This window comes from Oryctolagus cuniculus, chromosome 2, assembly GCF_964237555.1.
Source record: "Oryctolagus cuniculus chromosome 2, mOryCun1.1, whole genome shotgun sequence".
NCBI lineage: Eukaryota > Metazoa > Chordata > Mammalia > Lagomorpha > Leporidae > Oryctolagus > Oryctolagus cuniculus.
The window spans coordinates 102,539,715-102,561,971 of NC_091433.1; the positions used below are offsets into that span (position 1 = coordinate 102,539,715).

General features: G+C 48.9%; 1 protein-coding gene across 1 annotated transcript; it reads right to left on the minus strand.

Annotated features, from left to right (window-relative positions):
• Window positions 1-2,355: 2,355 nt before the first annotated feature.
• On the minus strand, window positions 2,356-17,887 carry ECRG4 (ECRG4 augurin precursor). The gene is made up of 4 exons (XM_002709671.5): window positions 17,470-17,887; window positions 10,639-10,686; window positions 8,286-8,443; window positions 2,356-2,753 (listed from the first exon to the last, which is right to left on the minus strand). The coding sequence occupies exons 1-4, from the start codon at window positions 17,546-17,548 to the stop codon at window positions 2,592-2,594; spliced, it is 447 nt and encodes a 148-aa protein (XP_002709717.1). The 5' UTR covers window positions 17,549-17,887; the 3' UTR covers window positions 2,356-2,591.
• Between the last annotated feature and the right edge of the window lie 4,370 nt (window positions 17,888-22,257).

The window sequence follows — 22,257 nt, forward strand, 5'->3', positions numbered from 1 at the left end:
CTCCCAGCCTCTGGTAGCCATCACTCTACTGGCAACTTCTGAGAGAATAACTTGATGAGACTCTGCATATGACTGGGATTATGTAATATGTTCCTGTACTTGGCCCATTTCACTTAACATAGTGGCCTACATTTCCATCCATGTTGTCGCAGGTGACCAGATGTCATCCATTTTTAATGCTAAGTAGTATTCCGTGGCGTTTATTTACCACATTTTTTTCATCAGTGAGTAGACACTTGGGTTGTCTCCATTTTTTGGCTATTGTGAATGCATGAGAAAGCATGAGTCTCATCAGAAGAGTGATTTCGTCTCCTTTGGAGTAGTGAGATTGCTGGGTCATACGTAGTTACTAGTTTAGTTTTTTGAGGAATCTTTAAGTTCTTTTCTACAATTACTTCACTAATATACATTCCCACCAAGAGCGTGCAAGGAATCTCTTTTCTCCACATTCTTGCCAGCACTTGTTACTTTTTGTCAGAGTTTTTCTTTTTTTTTCTTTTCTTTTTTTTTTTTTTTTTTTTTTTTTTTGACAGGCAGAGTGGACAGTGAGAGAGAGAGACAGAGAGAAAGGTCTTCCTTTGCCATTGCTTCACCCTCCAATGGCCCCCGCGGCTGGCGCACCGCGCTGATCTGATGGCAGGAGCCAGGAGCCAGGTGCTTCTCCTGGTCTCCCATGGGGTGCAGGGCTCAAGTACTTGGGCCATCCTCCACTGCACTCCCTGGCCACAGCAGAGAGCTGGCCTGGAAGAGCGGCAACCAGGACAGAATCCGGCGCCCCGACCGGGACTAGAACCTGGTGTGCCGGCGCCGCAAGGCAAGGGATTAGCCTAGTGAGCCACGGCGCCGGCCTCACAGTGTTTTTCTTAACTTGAAAAATAATATGTACTAAAAACGTGCAGCAAACATAGCTAGTAGGGAGCAGGAATGCTGCCTTTGAGATTAGGGATGAAGCAAAGATGCCCTTCATACTCTTCCTTCCTTCCTCTGTAACAATCCCTGGTGTCTGGGTCGGGCCAATGGTTGTCAGAGAAAGAAACGGAAGTTATAGGGGATGCAAAATGGTAGAACTTTCTGGAAAACAGCATGGCTCCTCAAAAACCCAAGCCTAGATTTACACAGGATCCAGCAATTATAAAGAAAAACTGCAAGCAGGAAGGCAGAGGGATGTTTGCACTCCCTTCTCAGCAGCATGATTCATAGAGGCCAAAGGATGGAAGGGAGAGCAGTGTCCCTTGACAGATGAGTGGATCCACAAAACGTGGCACAAACATCCAAAGGAGCAGATTCTGCCAGAAAAAGGAAGGAAATTCCGACACATCCCACCACATGGTGAACCTGGAAGATGCCGTGGCTGAGGAAAAACACGAACACTGTAGGACTTTAGTCATGCAAGCTACCGGAGTCGTCAGGTTCACAGAGACACAGAGAAGAAGGGTGGCTGCCAGGGACTGGGAGAAGGGTCATGGGGACAGTTCTGTAGGTAGTACACGGCCAAGGCCAGACTCCTCCCATCAGTAACGGCTCAGATTCTCCCTTCCCTCTACATCTTCCTCCCACTTTCCTCTCCCTCTCTCCAACCCTAACACCACTTTCCCTTTCTTACATCTACTCAAGCTATTGGCAAATTACATTCTTAAATCTCCCTTGAATTAACTAAATGAAGATTTACTCTATAATTTTTAGATTATGGAGTGGCTCTGAAATCAACCAAACTTCAGGGGTTTGATTTAAGTTGCCCTTCATTTTTCTGGATAACATGAAGCTGGGTCCAGCTCTAGCTCAGGGTCTGATCTAGGAAAGCTCTGAAATCCCTGCCAAGTGGTGAGAATGAACTAAGCCGTAAGTAAATTCAACTATATTTTTCTGCATTTAGTGTAGAACACTCAATGAAAGTATTTATTTAGACCACTAAAAAAAAGTATTTATTTACTTGAGAGGCAGAGAGCTCTCATCTGTTAGTTCACTCTCCAAATGCCTGGGACATATGCCAGTTGGGACCAAAGCCAGGAACCAGGAACTCCATCTGGAATCTGGGAACATGAACCTTCACTGCTGTCTCCTAGGGTCGGCAATAGCAGGAATCTAGAGTCAGGGTTGGGGCTGGGAATGGAACCCAGCAACTCCCATAGGGAAGGTGGGCATCCTGACCAATAAGCCAAATGCCCTCCTTAGTGAAGATGGCTCGTGACTAGCTGAAGGCATCATGCTGCAGACTGTGGTCTGCCTGGGTGGGCTGAGCATTCCTGGTCTCAAATCAGGGAGATGTTTCTCAGAGGATGCTTCAACTTCAAAACCTTGAGGGAATGAGAAATGTCACCAATTCAGTCTTCACCCAAATGAGTTCTGAGACTGTTCTTTTTAACAAAATGCTTTTTATTTCTATTTTGAAATGAGATAGATACATTATTAGGGACTTTGCATGAACTATCAAAAGGCACTTATATTCTTGGTTTTAACTCTTTGGTTGTGGTCAAAGTAGGTAGAAAAGATCTGCGGAGATCAAGCCCAGCAGAAACCCAATAGGATAAGGCATGAGGAGAGCCGTGAAGACAGGCACTGTTGGTTTCCGGTCCACAGTGTGTCGGGTAGGGCTAGTAGTCATCGTAGTTGACACTGGCACCATGCCTGAAGCTGTGGGGGCTCCGGGGGCCGATTGCCGAGTCTTCATCGTAGTGACGTTGGTAGTAGTCGCCGTAGTAGTCGTGTCCATTCCCATCTCGGTTTAGCCAGTAGGAGATGTCGTCTTCAAATTTCTGGAGAAGAGAGGGAATGAGAGCACATTGAAGGATGACACTCCCCTCCAACTGTGTCTCACCTGTGACTGTCTCTCAGGTGCTTTTCCTTCGGTGATCTCAACACCAGGAATAACTCCTCGTTATTGAATTCTTGCACCCAGAGGTCAACACAGCCAGCTGGAGAGTACTGATAACAACTGTTTCCCCCTAAAGGAGCCCACGGCTGTACCTCGGAACACTAATGCCATACGGATTCTAAATGTGCCCCAGACTTAAGCATTTTTCTCTTTTTGGTAAATAAAATGGACATCTGCCGAATGCAGGAACAGGCGGCACTGGACACCTCATCATGGCAGACTCTGTCTTACCTTCCCATCCCATTGCTGCCTCACGCACCGTACTGCACATAGCACATGCCTAAAAAATGTTGGCTGAATTCAATCAAATGGTGCCCTGTCTTCACACAGCTCTGGGAGAAGGCATTTAAGATCACTCTGGTGGCAACCCTTACACCCAGGTTGTTGTTGCTGTGCGTTCTGCCACACTCGGAAGGGTTCTGGGTGTCAGGCCTCATGCTGCTCACTGAAGGACCACCCAGTACAGAGCCTTTGGTCCCTGAGAGGGAGCTACAAAAGTGCAGCTGCCACTCAGGAAACTCAGAGAAGGGCAAGGACTGAAAACGAGGAAGAGGCAGAGAACGATGGTCAGAGTCCCGGTGGGGACAAATGGTCTTGGCTATTCATCTGTTCTTTAAAGGGGAGACTACTGTGCAAGATGAATTCAGCCTTGCACTCACGCACGCTCCTGCTCAGGACGTGGTGAGAGATTTCGTGCGAGGGCCAAGGAGTGGGAGCCAGCAATGACAGCCTGGGAGTGGGGAGCAGGGCCAGCTGTCCTCAGCATGTGGCCCTGGCTCACCTGGGTCCAGATCACGGCAGGTGATGAATATGCAGATTCTTGGGCGTCCCTCCATGCCTCGTGGTGTTTGGGTCTTAGGGATCTATGTTCGTTTTCATAAGATCAGCAGTGAACACTAATGAATGCAGGCAGTCCCTGACTTACGATGCTTTAACCTCATGGTGCTACACATTCAGGAGCAAGTGAATGTGGCCTGTTCAGTTTGGGTCTTTCCCTGGGCTACTGTAGTGTGGTCCGATCTTCTCTGGTGTTGCTGGGCAGTGGCTGGGCAGCAGCACCCCCAGCTCATGGGCAGCCCTGTGGTCACCAGGGAAACCACCCACACTCTCCACAGCATGCTTTGCTGCTCAGCCATTAAATGCATTTTCCTCTTAGAATATCTTCAACTTAAAATGGGTTTCTAGGGATGTAACCTAGAGCGGGTTTCCATGGTACATCCAGGAGCATCTGTATTTGAGAATTCCCAGAGGCATGCTCTCCAGCTTTGCCCATTACCAAGGTCTCCGTGGCCCGGTGGTCTTCCATTCTGGCTGAGTAGAGGGACTCATGCCATGCAGGAGAGCAAGATGCCTGCTCCTCACTTGTGTTTGCCGCACCTGGCGTCTTTCTCATCTCCTAAGCCCTCCCTCACCTTCTGCCTCCAGAAAGTGACTTCTTTGAGGTTTGGGCTTAAAACATATTTTCCACAAATTTTAAAAGGTGGTTATAAATACAGAAGTAATGCAGGCTTACATGTTTTAAAATCTGTGGGTGACAGTGGGTCAAAGAAAAAGAGGACCATATAATTCCACTGTCCAAGACCACAACTAGGGACATTTGGATGAATTTCCTTTAGTCTGTCCTGGGAACTTTTAGTTATTATCTTATGTGATCCTCATTTCTCTTCTGGCTTTATCATGGACATTATTTTAGCCATTTCCCCAAGTTAAACTCGTATTACCAGGGCTGGCGCTGTGGCATAGTGGGCTAAGCCTGCACCTGCAGTGCGGCATCCCATATGGGCACCGGTTCTAGTCCCGGCTGCTCCACTTTCCATCCCATTCTCTGCTATGGCCTGGAAAGCAGTGGAAGATGGTCCAAGTCTTTAGGCTCCTGCACCTGCATGGGAGACCCGGAAGAATCTCCTGGCTCCTGGCTTCAGATTAGCTCAGCTCCAGCCATTGTGGCCATCTGGGGAGTGAACCAGCGGATGGAAGACCTCTCTTTCTGCCTCTCCCTCTCTCTGTCTGTAACTCTACTTCTCATGTACTTAAAAAAAAACTCTTAATGCCCATTTTACTGATGGTCATCAAAGATACAAATTGCTAAAGATGATATAGCATTATTTTCATCTACCAAATAAGTAAAAACATAGGAGGGAATTTCTAAAAGCTCCCTGGAGGAGCGGCCACTTAGCCTACTGGTAAATGTACCTGCACCCCACCCGAGTATCTGGGTTTGATACTCTGGCTCTGCTCCAGATTCCATCTTCATACTAATGCTGCCCCTGAGAGGCAGCATTGATGGCTCAAATAGTGGAGTCCTGCCACCCATGTGGGAGACCTGGATTGCATTCCTGGAGCCTGGCTTCATCCCTGGCCCAGCCCCAGCCCCAGCTGTTAGGCATTTGGGAAATGAGCCAGCAGATGGAAGCTCACTTGCTCGTTTTCTCTCTTTCTCGGCCTCTCAAATTTAAAAATAAATAAACTCATAGAAAACTTGCATCGTCTTTTCATTCTATTTTCCATAAACTTTTTGAATCCCCTCCTTCCTATATATATATATATATATAGAGAGAGAGAGAGAGAGAGAGAGAGAGCTATCTTATTTTTTAATATTTATTTATTTATTTATTTGAAAGAGTTACACAGAGAGAGAAGGAGAGGCAAAGAAAGAGAGGGCTTCCATCTGCTGGTTCACTCCCCAGTTGGCTGTAATGACCAGAGCTGTGCCAATTCGAAGCCAGGAACCAGGAGCTTCTTCCAGGTCTCCCACACAGATGCAGGGGCCCAAGGACTTGGTCCATCCTCCACTGCTTTCCCAGGCCACAGCAGAGAGCTGGATCAGAAGTGGAGCAGCTGGGTCTTAAACAGACATCCATATGAGATGCCAGCACTGTAGTCGGTGGCTTTACCTGCTACACCACAGCGCTGGCCCCAACCCTATATATTTTTAATTTTCAATGAGAACACCACTGCTGAAAACTCTTGAACTAGGACTGTGCACTGACACCACTTAAATAAGACCTGTAGATGGGGTCGGTGCTGTGGTGCAGTAGGTTTATCCTCAGATAAACTTCAGATCGGTGCAGCTCCAGGCATTGCAGCCATTTGGGGACTGAACCAGCGGATGCTCTGTTTCACTGTCTGTAACTCTACCTCTCAAATAAATAAATAAAATCTTAAAAAAAAAAAAAAAAAAAAAAAAAAAAACAGGTGATTCTGCCTTTGCCCCAGAAACCTCACTGGGCAGACGTAGTCCTAAGTAAGGAACCGTATACTGAGACACAGTACCTGCCTTTGTGTTGTTGTGAATGATAAGTGAATGTTCATTCAACAAGGATTTAGACTCGGGGCTGGCGCTGTGATGCAGCAGGTAAAGCCTCTGCCTGCAGTGCTGGCATCCCACATGGGCACTGGTTCTAGTCCCAGCTGCTCCTCTTCTGATCCAGCTCTCTGCTATGGCCTGGGAAAGCAGTAGAAGATGGACCAAGTGCTTGGGCCCCTGCACCCATGTGGGAGACCCGGAAGAAGCTCCTAGCTCCTGGCTTCAGATGGGTACAGCTCTAGCTATTGCAGCCAATTGCAGAGTGAACCAGCAGATGGAAGACACCTCTCTCTCTCTCTCTGTAACTCTGACTTCCAAGTAAATAAATAAATAAATAAATCTTAAAAAAAAAAAAAAGGATTTAGACTCATGCCCAGACAGGAGTTTGGCTAGCTGTTTGAACAAATAATAATAATAACATACAGGAAAATTTCAAAATGTTTGTAGAAAATGGAATTAAAAGATACATTTATTTTTATGTAAACATTTTTGATATCCATGCATATGAGACCTCTTCCAGAAGTCATTGGAAAATGCACAGTATGAAAAACTACGTATGAATCCTAAAATTATTTGGCACCAAAATAAACATATCTTTTAATTCCAGTTTCCAGAATTTTCAGGACACTTACATATACATTTGAATAACAAAAGACATTTACAAAACAGCTAATCTGTTCAGCCGTTAGGATTGGGAAGGAAATTATGATGCAGCCACATGCTTTCATCCTGTACAGCCAATAAAATGATGTGGTGAAAGAGTTTTCCTGTTTTTACCCAATCAGCATTTTGTATGTACCATCTATGTGAACCAAGTGATTGGAAAAACACTTCCAGGTGCCCACATGGAGATGCTGCTGCCTGCCTGGGGTAAGTCAGCTACGTATTCTCCCCCACCTCTCCATACCGAGTGTGCAGACAGAATCTGGGATGCCATTGGTGCTACTGTCTTGCCTGTACGTATATCCCGGTTGTGAGTCTATGATTATAAAACACCCTTATCAAATATGCCTTTCCCTTAATTCACTTACTTTGTCTACTAATGCTGCCCAGGACATGAACTGTGACAAACTTTTCCCAAAACACTTCCAAAGACCCAGCTTTAAACACACACACACACAAACATACACACACACACACACACTTTTCATCTCTTTCCACTGTCCTCAAAGGTCCTTGCACCAGGCTTGTTTTTTCTGGCTGTTGAGTTATTTTAAGAACGCCCAGAAAAGTTTTAAAAAGTTCCTAGGGGCAGCATTGTGGCACAGTGGGTCAGTCCACCACCTGTGACTCAGGCATCCATACGAGTGCTGGTTCAAGTCCTGCTCCACTTCCAATCCAGCTGCCTACTAATGCACCTGGGAAACAGTAGCAGATGGCCCAAGTGACCAGGATAGAGTTCCAGGCTCCTGGCTTCAGCCTGGCCCCAGCCCCACCCATTCAGGCCAGTGGGGGACTGAACCAATGATTGGAAGGTCTCTGTCTCTCTCCCTTTCTCTGCCTCTCAGATGACAGTAAGTCTTTTTTTAAAAATGGGCTCCTAAAAAAGTTTGATTCTTGGCCGGCGCCGCGGCTCAATAGGCTAATCCTCCACCTAGCGGCGCTGGCACACCGGGTTCTAGTCCCGGTCGGGGCACCGGATTCTGTCCTGGTTGCCCCTCTTCCAGGCCAGCTCTCTGCTGTGGCCAGGGAGTGCAGTGGAGGATGGCCCAAGTGCTTGGGCCCTGCACCCCATGGGAGACCAGGAGAAGCACCTGGCTCCTGCCATCGGATCAGCGCGGTGCGCCGGCCGCAGTGCCGGCCGTGGTGGCCATTGGAGGGTGAACCAACGGCAAAAGGAAGACCTTTCTCTCTGTCTCTCACTATCCACTCTGCCTGTCAAAAAAAAAAAAAAGTTTGATTCTCAGTGAATTTTGACCCATGGCTTCTCTGGACTCTGGCTTCCAAACATGTTCTGATGTGAACTTCATGTGATGCCATGGAGTCCAGCGCCTGGGGGTTAAACTGTGAAGCCTCACTTCCTGAGCCCTGTTTCCCCAAGCCAGACCTCTGTGCCCCCCAGGTCTGCCAGGCAGGCAGCAGGGGCCCGCAGCCAAGCACACGCACCGCTTCGTCGAAGCCCATGTAGAGGAACTGCTGGTACCACTGCTGCACCTCCGGCCGGGTCCGGTCCCACAGCTGCCGCTTCTGACGCTTCAGGCTACTAAGGAATTCTTTGGCTTTGTTCTCATCAACAGCCACTTCTGTCTTCGCTGGAGCAAGTGCTGAAACAGTTAACCCCGTTCCCCAAAGTACAAAGCATGATTTCTGCGCTTATTGGAGTGGATTGCTGTTCAACCCCATCCCCCACCCCTGCCTGCCACACACAGGATGGTTTCAGCTCTAGACTTGGTTCTTACATGCGTGGAATAAAACACAGCTGCTGGTTTCCAGGCCTCCCACTTGGCTGCAGACATATAGAGAGGCACAGGTTGGGTTCAAGTTCAAGTTCAATGTCTATATTCTCAGGATAGAAAGGAAATGCAGATCATCTCCAGCTGCTCATACACCAGGAGCTGGTGGCCTGTCCCCAGGCTTGCGGTCAGGAACAGAATGGGATGTCTACTGTCTCACACATAGACAGTGTGTGTACCCATTCTCCATGCAAACAAGCGAGGGCCATGCTTGCGTAGTAAAGTGTGTGAGAACAAAGAACTAGAATGGTGGACCCAGTGCATCCAGGTTCTCACACCGGCACCCTCCCTGGGCTACATGGACTGAGTCTTGAAGGGTGGTGACCCTTGCTGTGACACCATTCCTCCAACATCTTGCCATCACAGTCCCAATTGTAGAGACAGAACCACTTTGGAGAAGCAGCCATGACCTTAGACTTGCCTCCACTGGCTGGTTTTGAGCCCCTGTCAATTCATCTACAAAACCAGACAGACAGCTCCTATTTGGTGTTGTTACAAAGAATGCAAGGGATGAAGGAAGCAAGGCGCCTGATGTATTCATGATCACGCGGGGAAATCTCACAGGGTGGTAACACACTCTTCGGGGGTCTGTGACACTGTTTTGTGTGCAGTAGGTACTCAATGTATGTTTATTGGATTAAACTGAGTAAAGGCTATGGGATGCACCCCTTGGGTTCCTGATCATAGCAATTTGCTCACCTAAAACAGGATGGCCCCATGACAGTCACTCAACCCTGGGCCTCCTTGAGGTGATGTTCTCTCGGCCACCTGCACATGGACGGGGACCCTCAGAGCCACCACAGGCCAGGGCCCCAAGGAAGAGCTGGAGAGGATGCTGGGAGCTCCCTTTGGACATCCCTGAAGTTCAAAGGAGCTGCCTGTGCTCAGGCATCTGTCAGGAGATCCCTAAGGGGCATAAATATGGGAGCAGGTGTTCAAGTGCCCCACTTGAAAAGCAGAGGTCAAATCCTCCATAAACTGGGAGGGGAAAGAAGAAACAATTAAATGGCCACATCAGAAATGTGGCCACACTTTCTGCTCTCTAAGGCATGTTACAAGCCTTCGCCTGTGTGTTGGAGGGGAAGACCGCGTTCACCTGCCCACACTGTGGGGCTCATTGACACAACCGATGACCCCACATTCTGTGGCTTTCAGACTGTTCTATCTGGATGACATCTTACTGCTGTGTCCCACATTCACCACAACGGAAGTGAGCAACAAAGGGCTTTCCCCATATAAACGGCCTCTCCCCTCTAGCTGACCAGATCTCTGGGGTGCCACGTACGACGATGCCAGTCTTGGCCCTGCAGCTGGTTGTTTTGTGCTCTAAAGGACATGGCCTGGCTGGCGCCGCAGCTCAATAGGCTAATCTTCCACCTTGCGGCGCCGGCACACTGGGTTCTAGTCCCGGTCAGGGCACCGGATTCTGTCCCGGTTGCCCCTCTTCCAGGCCAGCTCTCTGCTGTGGCCAGGGAGTGCAGTGGAGGATGGCCCAAGTGCTTGGGCCCTGCACCCCATGGGAGACCAGGAGAAGCACCTGGCTCCTGCCATCGGATCAGCGCGGTGCACCGGCCGTGGCGGCCATTGGAGGGTGAACCAACGGCAAAAAGAAGACCTTTCTCTCTGTCTCTCTCTCTCACTATCCACTCTGCCTGTCAAAAAATAAAAATAAAAATAAAAATAAAAATAAAAATAAAGGATATGGCCTAAATTTAGAGCCATACTCTGAAGTGCTCTGCACTTAACACTGGAGTACTGTGTCTTTGATTTTTGAGACAGGTTTCAGAGAAACACCTCCGAACATTGACTGGCACTACTATTTATCTAATAAAATACACCACGCCACGTGCCCACAGAGTAGGCCCTTCAGGTCTGCTGACCGCTGGGAGAGTAAACACTGTTGACTTCCCGCATGCGTGCCTCTGGGGAGCACAGCTGCCGTCACCATCTTACCATCTCTGCACCCTGCTGGGAACATACCCCTTACCCATGTGGGGTATGTTTACCTTGCCGTTTCTGAAGCATCAACTTGAGTTTGTTTCCATTTATGCCACCTAGAAGGTTGAAAATCAAAATCAGTTTTAAAGTTGCATGCTATTTTGTGATACATGAAAGGTCCAAATCAGAGTTCAGAAAAAGCATGGGGTGCTCCTGCCTTGATTTGGTAGTTACCGTATTTAATGCTTCTTGCATTCAGCATCCTACAGGAAAGACACTTGAGGCTGCCAGTTGCTGACACTGGTGACAATGATATGGTGGACCAAGGACATTATAACCTGAGCTGTCCCCTAGGAAAAGGGACATTGTTCCTTTAGCCCTTAGGTCTTATTTTAAGGGCCAGCCGTCCGCCGAGTGTACCCCCTTCAGACTCTCACTTCATTGATGTCATTGGTTGAATAGTATCCCCCAAATGCACATCCACCCAGAACCTCCAAATGTGAGTTTATTTGGAAGCACACAGATAGACTGTGTTAAGGATCTCAAGATGACAATACATGAGATTGAGGGTGACATCCAGGGGCTGATGTCCCTGTAAGAAAGAACAAGAACACACAGGGCAGTGCTGTGTGGCAGGCAGAAATGAGCCAACGACACAATGCAGCTCTCTAAACACTCAGCCCAGTTTCATAGCTGCCCTGATCCTCCTCTGCCTAAGCATTGCTGGTCTCCTTTGCTGTTAGGTCTATTCATTTTTAAAAGAGTTTCAAATCAGACTAATCATTTTAATAGAAATAATACCTCTGGTCTGATAGAACACCCTGCCTCTCTTCCCAGTAACCTGGTTTGAGGATCTCTGGAGGCCTCTAATCCTTAACACTGCACACAGGAATAAGGCTTGTCTTAGGAAGGGTGAGCCCAAAGCCCCTGGGAAAACACCCCTGGCATCCCAAGCCGTGAGCACCCGCAGGAGTAAGGAACTGGGCTGCACTGAGACAGCGGTGCCCACCGCCTCGCCTGGGATTGCCGCCTCTCAGTCCGTAGCTGGGCTCGGGTGGGGATGGAAAGGGATGGAAATCTGCATTTGTATCTGCAAAGGTACAGCATTCTGGAAATGGAACCATAGCTTTTGCCATACTCTTGGAACTGTTGTGACCCAAATAAGATTTAAAATCCCAGCTTGATTTGTCAACTGTGCATTAGCAACCCCGGAAATTAAAAAAAAAAAAAAATCCCACTTAAAGAATTGACTATGTAATTGGATGGACGGAGTGGGGAGAGGAGATTCTTAGCCAAGAGTCACACTCTGGCTGCCCCTAGCTGAACTCTACTTGCAGGCATGCTTTGCTGTGTTTATACAACTTGAATTTGAATGCCTCTGAACCCAAGTGTTCCACACAGGCCACAGTCATCCACTGTCCCCCCGCCAGGCACACGAGTGTGCTGCCCGACTGCCGTCAGACGGACTGTGCCATCCAAGGAGCCTGCTGGTCCTGGCTCTAGGTTGGGATAGGGAACCTGCTAGAAGTCACTAAACCTATTTTCCATTCAAAGGCCTGCCTCATGATTCATAGGGCTCCAAGGACTCTTTCTGGCTCTCCAAGGACTGTCCCAGATTATACCTATCGTACTGGTTATCCATCAATGACAGTCTTTCATTTGTCTCTCAAATGTGTTCCAACTTGTGTGATAAATTATGTGGTCACCCTGGTCTTAGAAGTTTAATAGCGTGGGAATGACTCGGAAGAATCTCTGGGGACTGCGCATAAGTGGTTGCTGTCCTAGCATCTTGCACAGGCGGGCTGGCCGTCTGCTGGATAGCAAGCAAAGACATCAGTGCAGTGTGCAGCAGCCTGTGACAGAGATGCAGTGGCTTTTGTTATCTTAGCTCAGATCAGTCCACCGTGAGGTGGTTGTTCACAAAGCAGCTGCAATCTCTGGCTGCAGGGTTCACCTCCTGTCTCTTGCGTGTGCACTGAACACATACAGACTTCAGGGTAACGGTGATTTCATAGATTCACATTGTATCGGGAATTATAAGTAATCTAGAGAGGATTTAAAGTATAGGGGAAGGTTGCATAGGTTATATGCAAATACTACCCCATTTTCTGGAAGGGACTTGAGCTTCTACAGACCCCATTGGGGGTCCTGACACCAAATCCTTATGGGTACCAAGAGAAGACTGTATTTGACAAATCTGTTCCATCACCAGTCTGAGCAGACCACCACACTACCTTTTGGTTCAGTTCCACTGCACTTGAAGAAGGTGATTAAAAAAAATATCAGAGTTGTCGGCCAACAGAGTATGTCCAGGGCGGACTAGGACCCAACTATGTCTTATAAAAGAAGAAAATTATAGGTGGTTAGGTGTTTAACTTGGAGGAATCTCCCAGAGGACAGTAATGGATGGCTCTAACAGGCCACTGGGCCCAAAGATTAGGGCATAAAGCAAGTTTTCTCACATCTGAGCCGTCACTCAAAATGGAACAGGACCGGCACTGTGGCATAGTCGGTTAAGCCTCTACCTGCAGTGCCAGTATCCTATAAGGACACTGGTTTGAGTCCTGGATGCTCCACTTCCAATCCAGCTCCCTGCTGATGGCCCAAGTGCTTGGGCACCTGTACCCATGTGAGAGACTGGGAAGAAGCTGCTGGATCCTGGCTTAAGATTGGTGCAGCTCCAGCCATTGTGGCCATTTGTGGAGTGAACCAATGAATGGAAGACCTCTCTCTCTCTCTCCCCTCTCTCTCCCTCTCTCCGTAACTCTGACTCTCAAAAAAAATAAATCTTAAAAAAAAAAAGAACAAATGAGGTTCTGGCATTGTGGTACAGCAGGTTAAGCTGCCAACGGGGATTTCAGCATCTCACCCAATCCAGCTCCCTGCTAATGTACCTGAGGAAGCAGCAGAGTATGACTCAACGACTTGAGTTCCTGCCACCTGCAAGGGAGACCAGATGGAGTTCCTGGCTCCCGGCTTCAGCCTGGACCAGCCTTGGCTGTGGGATATATCTGGGGAATGAACCAGTAGGTGGAAGATCTCCCTCCCTCCCTCTCTCTCTCTCTCATGTGTGTGTGTGTTTGTGTCATTGTCACTCTGCCCTTCAAATAAATAATCTTCAAAATAGAACAAGTGGCCACAAGAGGTTCTGATCAAGAGTTGCTGGAGGCTGGCGCCGTGGCTCACTAGGCTAATCCTCCACCTTGTGGCGCCGGCACAACGGGTTCTAGTCCCGGTTGGGGCCCCGGATTCTGTCCCAGTTGCCCCTCTTCCAGGTCAGCTCTCTGCTGTGGCCAGGGAGTGCAGTGAAGGATGGCCCAAGTGCTTGGGCCCTGCACCCCATGGGAGACCAGGAGAAGCACCTGGCTCCTGCCATCGCATCAGCGCGGTGCACCGGCCGCAGCACGCCAGCCGCGGCGGCCATTGGAGGGTGAACCAATGGCAAAGGAAGACCTTTCTCTCTGTCTCTCTCTCTCTCACTGTCCACTCTGCCTGTCAAAAAAAAAAAAAAAAGTTGCTGGAGGCATCGGAGTATAAATCAATGGGGCTGAGCACTTGAGCCGGCTACAGAGGGGATTATTTGATGAGATGCGGGTGGGACTGCTCTTACAGCCTTGAATCAGTGAAGAAATCCCAAAAAACATTTGCTGAGGCAGACAGCTATGTTCTTTGGTGCTAATATTAGGATTCATTGGTATCCTAACATTTGTTGCTCTACACAACTCACAGGGTAGCATACACGGAATTAAGTATTGCCTCTCCATCTGTTTGCCTTCTGTAAAAGTGCTTAACTGTTAATGAAGGAAATGTCTGATGTGGAAATAGACAGGGGGGTTTGGGCCTTTGCAATGAGGCTGCAATTGCTTGCAGCAAGTGTGTGTCATGAGAGATCCACTGATTCTCAGCTCTACAACTGAAAAGCGTGGATAAGTCCCACATCATGAATTATGAATGTTGCTAGGCTGTGGTAATAAACTCTCCTGAACTGAGCCCATCCGGTTACCTGGCACTGGATTCCTGGCAGACTCTTATGATGCCCCCTTGAAGATACTAACTATGAATAGATTAATCAAGGAGGTTCCATGATCATCTTCTCCATTAAATGTCTTTGGATATCCAGATGGAGTTCCTGGTTCCCAGCTTCAGCCTGGTCCAGATGTAGCTGTTGTGGCCATTTAGAGAGTGAACCAATGGTTGGGAAATCTCTCTCTCTCTCTCTCTCTCTCTCTCTTTGTATCTCTCTCTCTCTCTCTCTCTCTCTCTAACCCCATCTTTTAAATAAGTAAATCTTTTTTAAAAATGTTTTTGGCTATCATAAAGACCCACACTTGGGACTCCATATGAAGATTTTCATTTCCTGTCGTAAGAACATTCACATTCAGCTCGGTGATGACAACATGCTAATCAAATCCTATCACTAAGTTCTTGGAATAAACTAAATTAAAATAACAGGCTCTGGGGGCTGGCACTGCGGTATAGTGGGTAAAGCCACCACCTGCAGTGCCGGCATCCCATATGGGTGCCGGTTCAATTCCCAGCTGCTCCACTTCGAATCCATCTCTCTGGTATGGCCAGGGAAAGCAGTAAAAGATGGTCCAAGTCCTTGGGCCCCTGCACCCATGTGGGAGACCTGGAAGCAGCTCCTGGCTCCTGGCTTTGGATTGGCACAGCTCCAGCCATTGCAGCCATTTGGGGAGTGAACCAGTGGATGGAAGACCTCCTCTCTCTCTCTATCTCTCTCTCTCTCTCTGCCTCTGCCTCTCTGTAACTCTGCCTTTCAAATAAATAAATAAATCTTTTTAAAAAATAGGCTCTGAAAATGAATGACTTATAACCAGGGCTCTCTCGACTTCCTTGAATGTGCTTCTTGAAACAGGTGGGCCAAGAGCAGTCAGGACATGCTTTGGACATCACCTCCCACATCTGGGTTTGAGTCTCCAGCTCAACTCTCAGTCCAAGGTTCTCGCACCTGGGCCCCTGCCAGCCCCATGGGAGACCTGGATGGAGTCCCAGGCTCCTGGCTTCAGCCTGGGCCACCCCAAGTTGTTACTGGCATTTGGGGAGTGAACTAGCAGATGAGAGATCTCTCTCTACGTGTTGCTGTGTCTCTCTGCCTTTTGAATAAACAAAAAACTTTTAAAAAGAGAAGGAACAAAAGTGAGGGGAACGAGATAATTCATACAGTGGAAATCACTGAATAGCTTTGCTGTGGTTGATCTAGAACAGTAACCCAGCCATCCCACTCCTGGGAATTGACTCAAGCAAAATGAAGTCAGCATATGAAAGAGTTACCTGTCCCTCCATGTTTATTACAGCTCAGATACATAGCTTAGATATAGAAGCAACCCAGATGTCCATCAACTGATGACTGGATGAAGAAAATGTGGTATATATACACTAGGGAATACTATTCAGCCATAAAAAAGAATGAAAACCTATCATTTGCAACAAAATGGATGCAACTGGAAACCTTCTTGCTTAGTGAAAAAAGCCAGTCTCAAAAAGACAAAGATCATATGTTTTCTCTGATACGTGGCAGTTAATACAGAATACAAAAAATGTGTAGGAATAAAGCAGGCATGTTGTGATATGATTGTCATTTTTAGCCTTTGTTTATACTCCTGTGCAACTGTGGCATTCCTACTTTTCACTTGTTGAATATTGTGGTTAGTGGCGAATTAAGCCTGTGATTACACAGTGGGTTAAAATTACTCCTTTGCAAAAATTAATGCAAAGAAAAGAGGGGAGGGAAGGAGGAACTTTGGGGGAGGGAGAGGACAGAGGGAGGGAAATATGGTTAACTTCTTAGAACTGTACCTGTAAAATACACGAAATCTGGTCTCTTTATATTAATAAAAAATGTTAAAAGATGATATACTGAAACCCTAAAAAAGGAAAGAAAGAAAAAGAAGAGTAACCCTCTGCATCTGAGCTCCCACTGCATGAAGACCCCGGCCTCCCTCCACCTACAGCTCCGTTTTCCACTCCTGGTTTGGATAAGCTAAGCGCAGAAACCCGCCAAAGAGCAGGTCTTCTACTTCCATTAGAAAGACCCAGCTACGTGGCAATGGGACAAGCACCCGTCCAGGGTCTGGGCAAGGCTCTGCCTGCCTTCCAGCTCCAGTTTCCTTAGCAGGAAATCTGGCGGTCACAACACCCGCCTGGAAGAAGTGCGCGTCCACCGCAACACCTACTCTACCTTTGGGGCCAGGCACCAGCCGAAGGTGACATCCTGACAAAGCAATACCGCGTCCGATTGTGTTCCTGAGGGTTCTGGTGTGCGCACACCCCAGCATCTTCCTGCCCGGTGTGTCGCTGAATGCACTTTTTTAGAGAAGAGAGTTTCTAAGCTTTCAGCCAAGTCACCGAGCGCTCCACGAAGGAGGAAACGCGAAGCGCGACTCCTTTGAGAGTTGTTCCCCCGATCCGGGGTGTGAGGACTGTGCCCTGTTTTGCACACTTGGAACTTGACCCCGCGGAGAAGCAGGCTGGGAAGCAGCCCAACTCTGTGGCCTGCGTGGGGCCATTTGCCTCCCCTCGGTGCAGGGCGCACAACCTGCCTACATCACCCGCAGCGCCTTTGTCCCTTACGTTAAGCCCAGAAACACTCGGTGCCCACCCTTCGGACTTCTTCCTCCCCCAGGGGCTACCCCGCAGATCCGAGACCCTCCACGCGGCCCTGCTGCTCGCGCTACCCACCCCAGCACACAGCAGTGAGCTCCTACAAGAGCACAGCTCTGGACCTGGCGCCCTGATCACTCCTTTAGCCCTCTCAGGGACCCCTGAAGTGAAGATGGGGTCCTGCACCCCATCCCCGGATCTCCCTCCCTGAGCACCCTGGCAACGCCACCCTGAGGCACCCTATTTTCAGATCTCAGCCTTGGCAAGTCCCCACTCACCTGGGCCCATGCACAGCAGCAGGAGCAGCGCCAGCCCGGTCAGGGCCAAGACGGTGGGCCGCGCGGAGGAGGCTGCCATGGTGGCGGCACAGTGGACAGCTGGGCTGGGGACGCACGCCGAGCCGCTGCGCGCGAGGACTGGGCGCGAGGCTCAGGGGCGCAGGAGGGTAAGCGCTGCGGCCGCCGGCGCGCCCTGCGTTCCTGCGGGGCGGGGCGCCGGGTGGGCGCAGTGCCAACAGGCGGCGGGCCCAGGGACAGCGCCGAGCGCCAACAAGCGCCCTTGCGGCCGGCTGCCTCTCCCCGCCGCGGCCAGGGATGCTCCTGACGCTGGGGACCCCCGGGAGCCGCCGGGACGCGTGGCCGGCGCTGGGCGCGGGGAAAGCGCTGAGGACACAGCTGGGCTGCAGGGGCCCAGGGTGGGCTGGAGGCAGCCGGGAGGAAGGAAAGGGCCCCAGCCGCGTAGCAGGGCCAGGATTTGCGGCGTGCGGGCGCCCAGCGCGCTGACTGCTCTGCTGTTCTCCTTACTGGCGCGAACACAGACCTGCCTTCCCCATCCCGCTCCCTCCTGCCTCAGATCCCGGCTCCAGCTTCGGCTTACAAAGCGGCCTTTGGAATTTCCTTGATTGCTGAGCTGCCCTGAAAGATGCCTTTGGCAGAGCTGCGTTGTGTGATACTTTATAAAAAAAAAAAAAAAAAAAAAAAAAAAAAAAAAAGACTCCACAGTCTGGGCTCAGAGCTGCGGTTCAGGAAAACGTCTTTGCAGAAACCCGGGGCAGGCTGCATTGCTGCTGTCAGCAAAATCAACGCCTCTCGCTGCTCCCGGGACAATCCATGACATTAAAGGGAGGCTCCATAAAAAGGCAACACTGCCTTCCCAGTACCAGGCCTGTCCACACGCAGGGGACACCCAGCAGTCGCAGGGATCCAAGGACGGCTTGCCCACGCTCACCCTGGAAGGTTACCTAACCACCTCCAGGCCCCGTCGGCAGGGGCGGTGAGGTGAGCTTCCATCAGGGGTCCTCGCCACCCCAGAGCTGCTCAGAGCTCAGCCAGCTGCCTCTTGGCCTCATCTAGGATTTTCCTTGTCACACCTTTGGCCGCGAGTGCTGCCTTGTCCTTGTGTGAAGAGCCCTCCAGGAAATGCAGCTGGATTTCTAAAGCTCGCAGAATCAGCTCTTTTTTGGTTTTGCTTTGAACTGTTTCTTCCAGAATAGTTTTTTAAAAAAGATTTATTGATTTATTTGAAAGTCGGAGTTACACAGAGAGAGGAGAGGCAGAGAGAGAGAGAGAGAGAAAGAGAGGGAAGTCTTCCCTCCGCCGGGTCACTCCCCAATTGGCCACAATGGCCAGAGCTGTGCCAATCCAAAGCCAGGAACCAAGAGCTTCTTCCAGGTCTCCCATGCAGGTGCAGGGGCCCAAGCACTTGGGCCATCTTCTACTGCTTTCCCAGGCCACAGCAGGGAGCTGGATCAGAAGTGAGCAGCTGGATCTCGAACCAGTACATGGGATGCCGGCGCCACAGGCAAAGGATTAACCTACTGTGCCACAACGCCGGCCCCCAGAATAGCTTTAAACTTAGAAAAAAATTCTGAAGTAGTACAAAGAGTTCCCACCTACCCCACATTCACTGTCCCTTGCTATTAACATCTTCTACTGTATGCTGTATTTGTAAACCATATCCAGCCGCCCCTATCATTAACATCACATATTAGTATATTTGTCACAATTAATGTACCCCATCCAGCTGCCTCTACCTTTTTAAATCCAAGCTCCCTGGATCCTTCCCACCCCACCCAGCCTCTAGGTATCCCCATTTTCAGTTCAGACTGAGTTTTTTTAAAAAACATTTATTCGTTTTATTCAAAATGCAGAGTCACAGAGAGGCAGAGGCACAGGCAGAGAGAGAAAGAGGGAGAGAGAGAGAAAAGGAGAGAAAGAGAGAGAGTACATTCACACCTCAATTGGCTACAAAGGCTGGAGCTGCTCCAATGCAAAGCCAGGAGCCAGGAGCTTCTTCTAAGTCTCCCACATGGGTGCAGGGACCCAAGCACTTGGGCCATATACTGGTTCGAGACCCAGCTGCTCCACTTCCAATCCAGCTCTCTGCTATGGCCTGGGAAAGCAGTAGAAGATGGCTCAAGTGCTTGGGCCCCTGCACCTGCATGGGAGACCTGGAAGAAGCTCTTGGTTCCTGGCTTTGGATTGGCACAGCTCTGGCCATTGTGGCCAATTGGGGAGTGACCCGTAGAAGCAGAAGATGTTCTACTGCTTACCCAGGCCGCAGCAGAGAGCTGGTTCAGAAGTGGAGCAGCTGGGACTCGAACCAGCACCCACATGGGATGCCAGCACTGCAAGTGGAGGCTTTCCCTGCTACATCATGGCACCGGCACCACATATGAGGGAGAACATGTGGTATTTTTCTTTCTGTGTCTGATTTATTTCACTGAAGATGATGTCCTACACTTCTGTCCATTTTGCTATAAACAACAGGATTTCATTCTTTTTTATGGCTGAAGAGTATTCCATTATGTATATATGCCCAACACTCCGGTTGATTCTATATTTTGGCAATTGTGAGCAGTACAATAAACATGGTGGAGCAGGTATCTCTTTAATACAATGATTTCATGTCTTTTGGGTAAACACCCAATAGTGGGATTGTTGGACCAAAGGGCAGTTCTGTTTCTAAATTTTTGAGAATTATTCTCCATACCATTTCCCACGGTGGCTGCACTCATTTACATTGCCACCAACAGTGCATAGGAGTTCCCCCTGTGGAAGACGACTCACAACACTGCCCTGGTGAAAACAAATGCTGGCAGCTGAAGAAACAAGGTTGATATGAGCCTGGGAGTTGAGTAACTCTTCACGGGGGGCTGACCAAGGTGCCAGAGAGAATCAGAGAGGAGATTGTGCACCTGGCTGTGGCAGGGAAATGCACAGAATCCCTTGAGGAGACTGTAGAACAGAGGGTGGGATTAGGAAAACCATGCAGAGGGACAGATGCTGTGGTGTAGCAGGTTAGGCCGCCATAAGGGCACCCATTTCAAGTCCTGGCTGCTCCACTTCCAGTCCAGCTCCCTGCTAGTGCACCTGGGAAAGTGCAGTGGATGTCCCAAGTGCTTGGGCCCCTGCACCCACATGGGAGACCTGGAGGAAGCTCCTGGCTCCTGGCTTCAGATTGGCCCAGCTCTGACTGTTGCAACCACTTGGGGAGTGAACCAGTGGATGGAAGACCTCTCTCTCTCTCTCTCTCTGTCTCTCTTTGCCTCTCCTCTCTCTGTGTAACTCTGACTTTCAAATAAATAAATAAATCTTAAAAAAAAAAGAAGCAACTAGGCATGTATTGCCTTTTGCCCAAGGAAATAACATCTATTAGGAAGACAATCAAAGCAAGTAGAAAGCCAACATGGTTTTAGATGGGCTTAGAACATGCATTAAACATATGAATTGTAATCTCTGCTTATCATGTGGAGATCGTCATCCTCACCCAAATCTTTGCCCATATTTGCTTCTGATGAGTCACTTAATTCTCTCTCTCTCTCTCTCTCTCTCTCTCTCTCTCTTTTAGATTCATTTATCTATTTGAAAGAGTTACACAGAGAGAGAAGGAGATGCAGAGAGAGAGAGAGAGAGGTCTTCCATCCGCTGGTTCACTCCCCAGATGGTTGCAACAGCTAGAACTGAGCCGATCTGAAATCAGGAGCCAGGAGCTTCTTCCAGGCTGCCCACATGGATGCAGGGGCCCAAGGACTTGGGCCATCTTCTACTACTTTCCCAGGCCATAGCAGAGAGCTGGGTTGGAGCAGCCGGGACTCGAACTGGCACCCATATGGGATGCCGGCACTGCAGGTGGCGGCTTTCCCCCACTACACCACAGTACCAGTCCCCTAATTCTCCTCTCTTAACCAGGCTCTGATCACAACTGAGTTCCTGTAGCAGGTGAGGACAGGAGCTGCCTGCCTGGGGACCTCCTTCTTCCAACTATTGACAGTCCACTGGCATCTCACACCCTTCCATTTCAGCTGAAAGTGCAAGCTGGCGATTTTTATTTTTTGTTGATTCAGAGATTTCACAGGGAAAAAAACTACTTTATTCAGACCATGCAGTTGTAGGATTTAAAAGCAAAACAAATATCAAATTCTGATTTTTTTTCTGGGCCTGGACTTTAAAAAACAACCTTGGTAATTCTTTCAAGTACAGGATTGATAAGACAAATCAAGGCTCCTACAGAAAATAATTTTTAAAGTGATTACCGGCAAAGAGAGAAAAACATTTCCTGAGAATAAGGACCTATTTCCTCTCCCCAGGGAGGGGATAGAGGCTCATTCACTTGTCACCGTTCCTGTCTGTCACCTGCACTGCTCAAGCTGGTGTCCTGGGTGGCGTTTGGGGGATAATGAGAAGAAGCTAAGTTTCCACTTGCAAATCAAGAGGAAAGAAGTCATTATCTTCGGATGTAAAGGACCCACTTAGCAATCACGTGAGGCTCGGATGTTCAGTGGCTGAACAAGAATGTTTTCTGTGAGATACCACAGTTCTTGGATAAGTGGAACATAATGTATCCTAAATAATTACTGAACTCTCCGTCTCTGCCAATAGTTGGGGTACCCTCTAGACATAGAACTTTTTATTGGAATATACTATAGGAATGCATAGAAATCAAACACACAACAAAATGACTTAAAAAAAAAAAAACATTATCTGCACCCAGGAGCTCCTGGCCCATATATAATATCATAGTTTAGTGTTAGGTCTTCTTTTCAAAACACCCCATTCGTCATTCAT

Excerpts from the sequence above, each read along its gene's own strand:
- ECRG4 (XM_002709671.5), bottom strand. The coding sequence starts at position 17,548 with ATGGCAGCCTCCTCCGCGCGGCCCACCGTCTTGGCCCTGACCGGGCTG. Across the intron at positions 8,444-10,638 it reads GATGCTTCAGAAACGGCAAG|CACTTGCTCCAGCGAAGACA; the intron begins GTAAACATACCC and ends TAACTGTTTCAG. Across the intron at positions 2,754-8,285 it reads ACATGGGCTTCGACGAAGCG|AAATTTGAAGACGACATCTC; the intron begins GTGCGTGTGCTT and ends TCTCTTCTCCAG.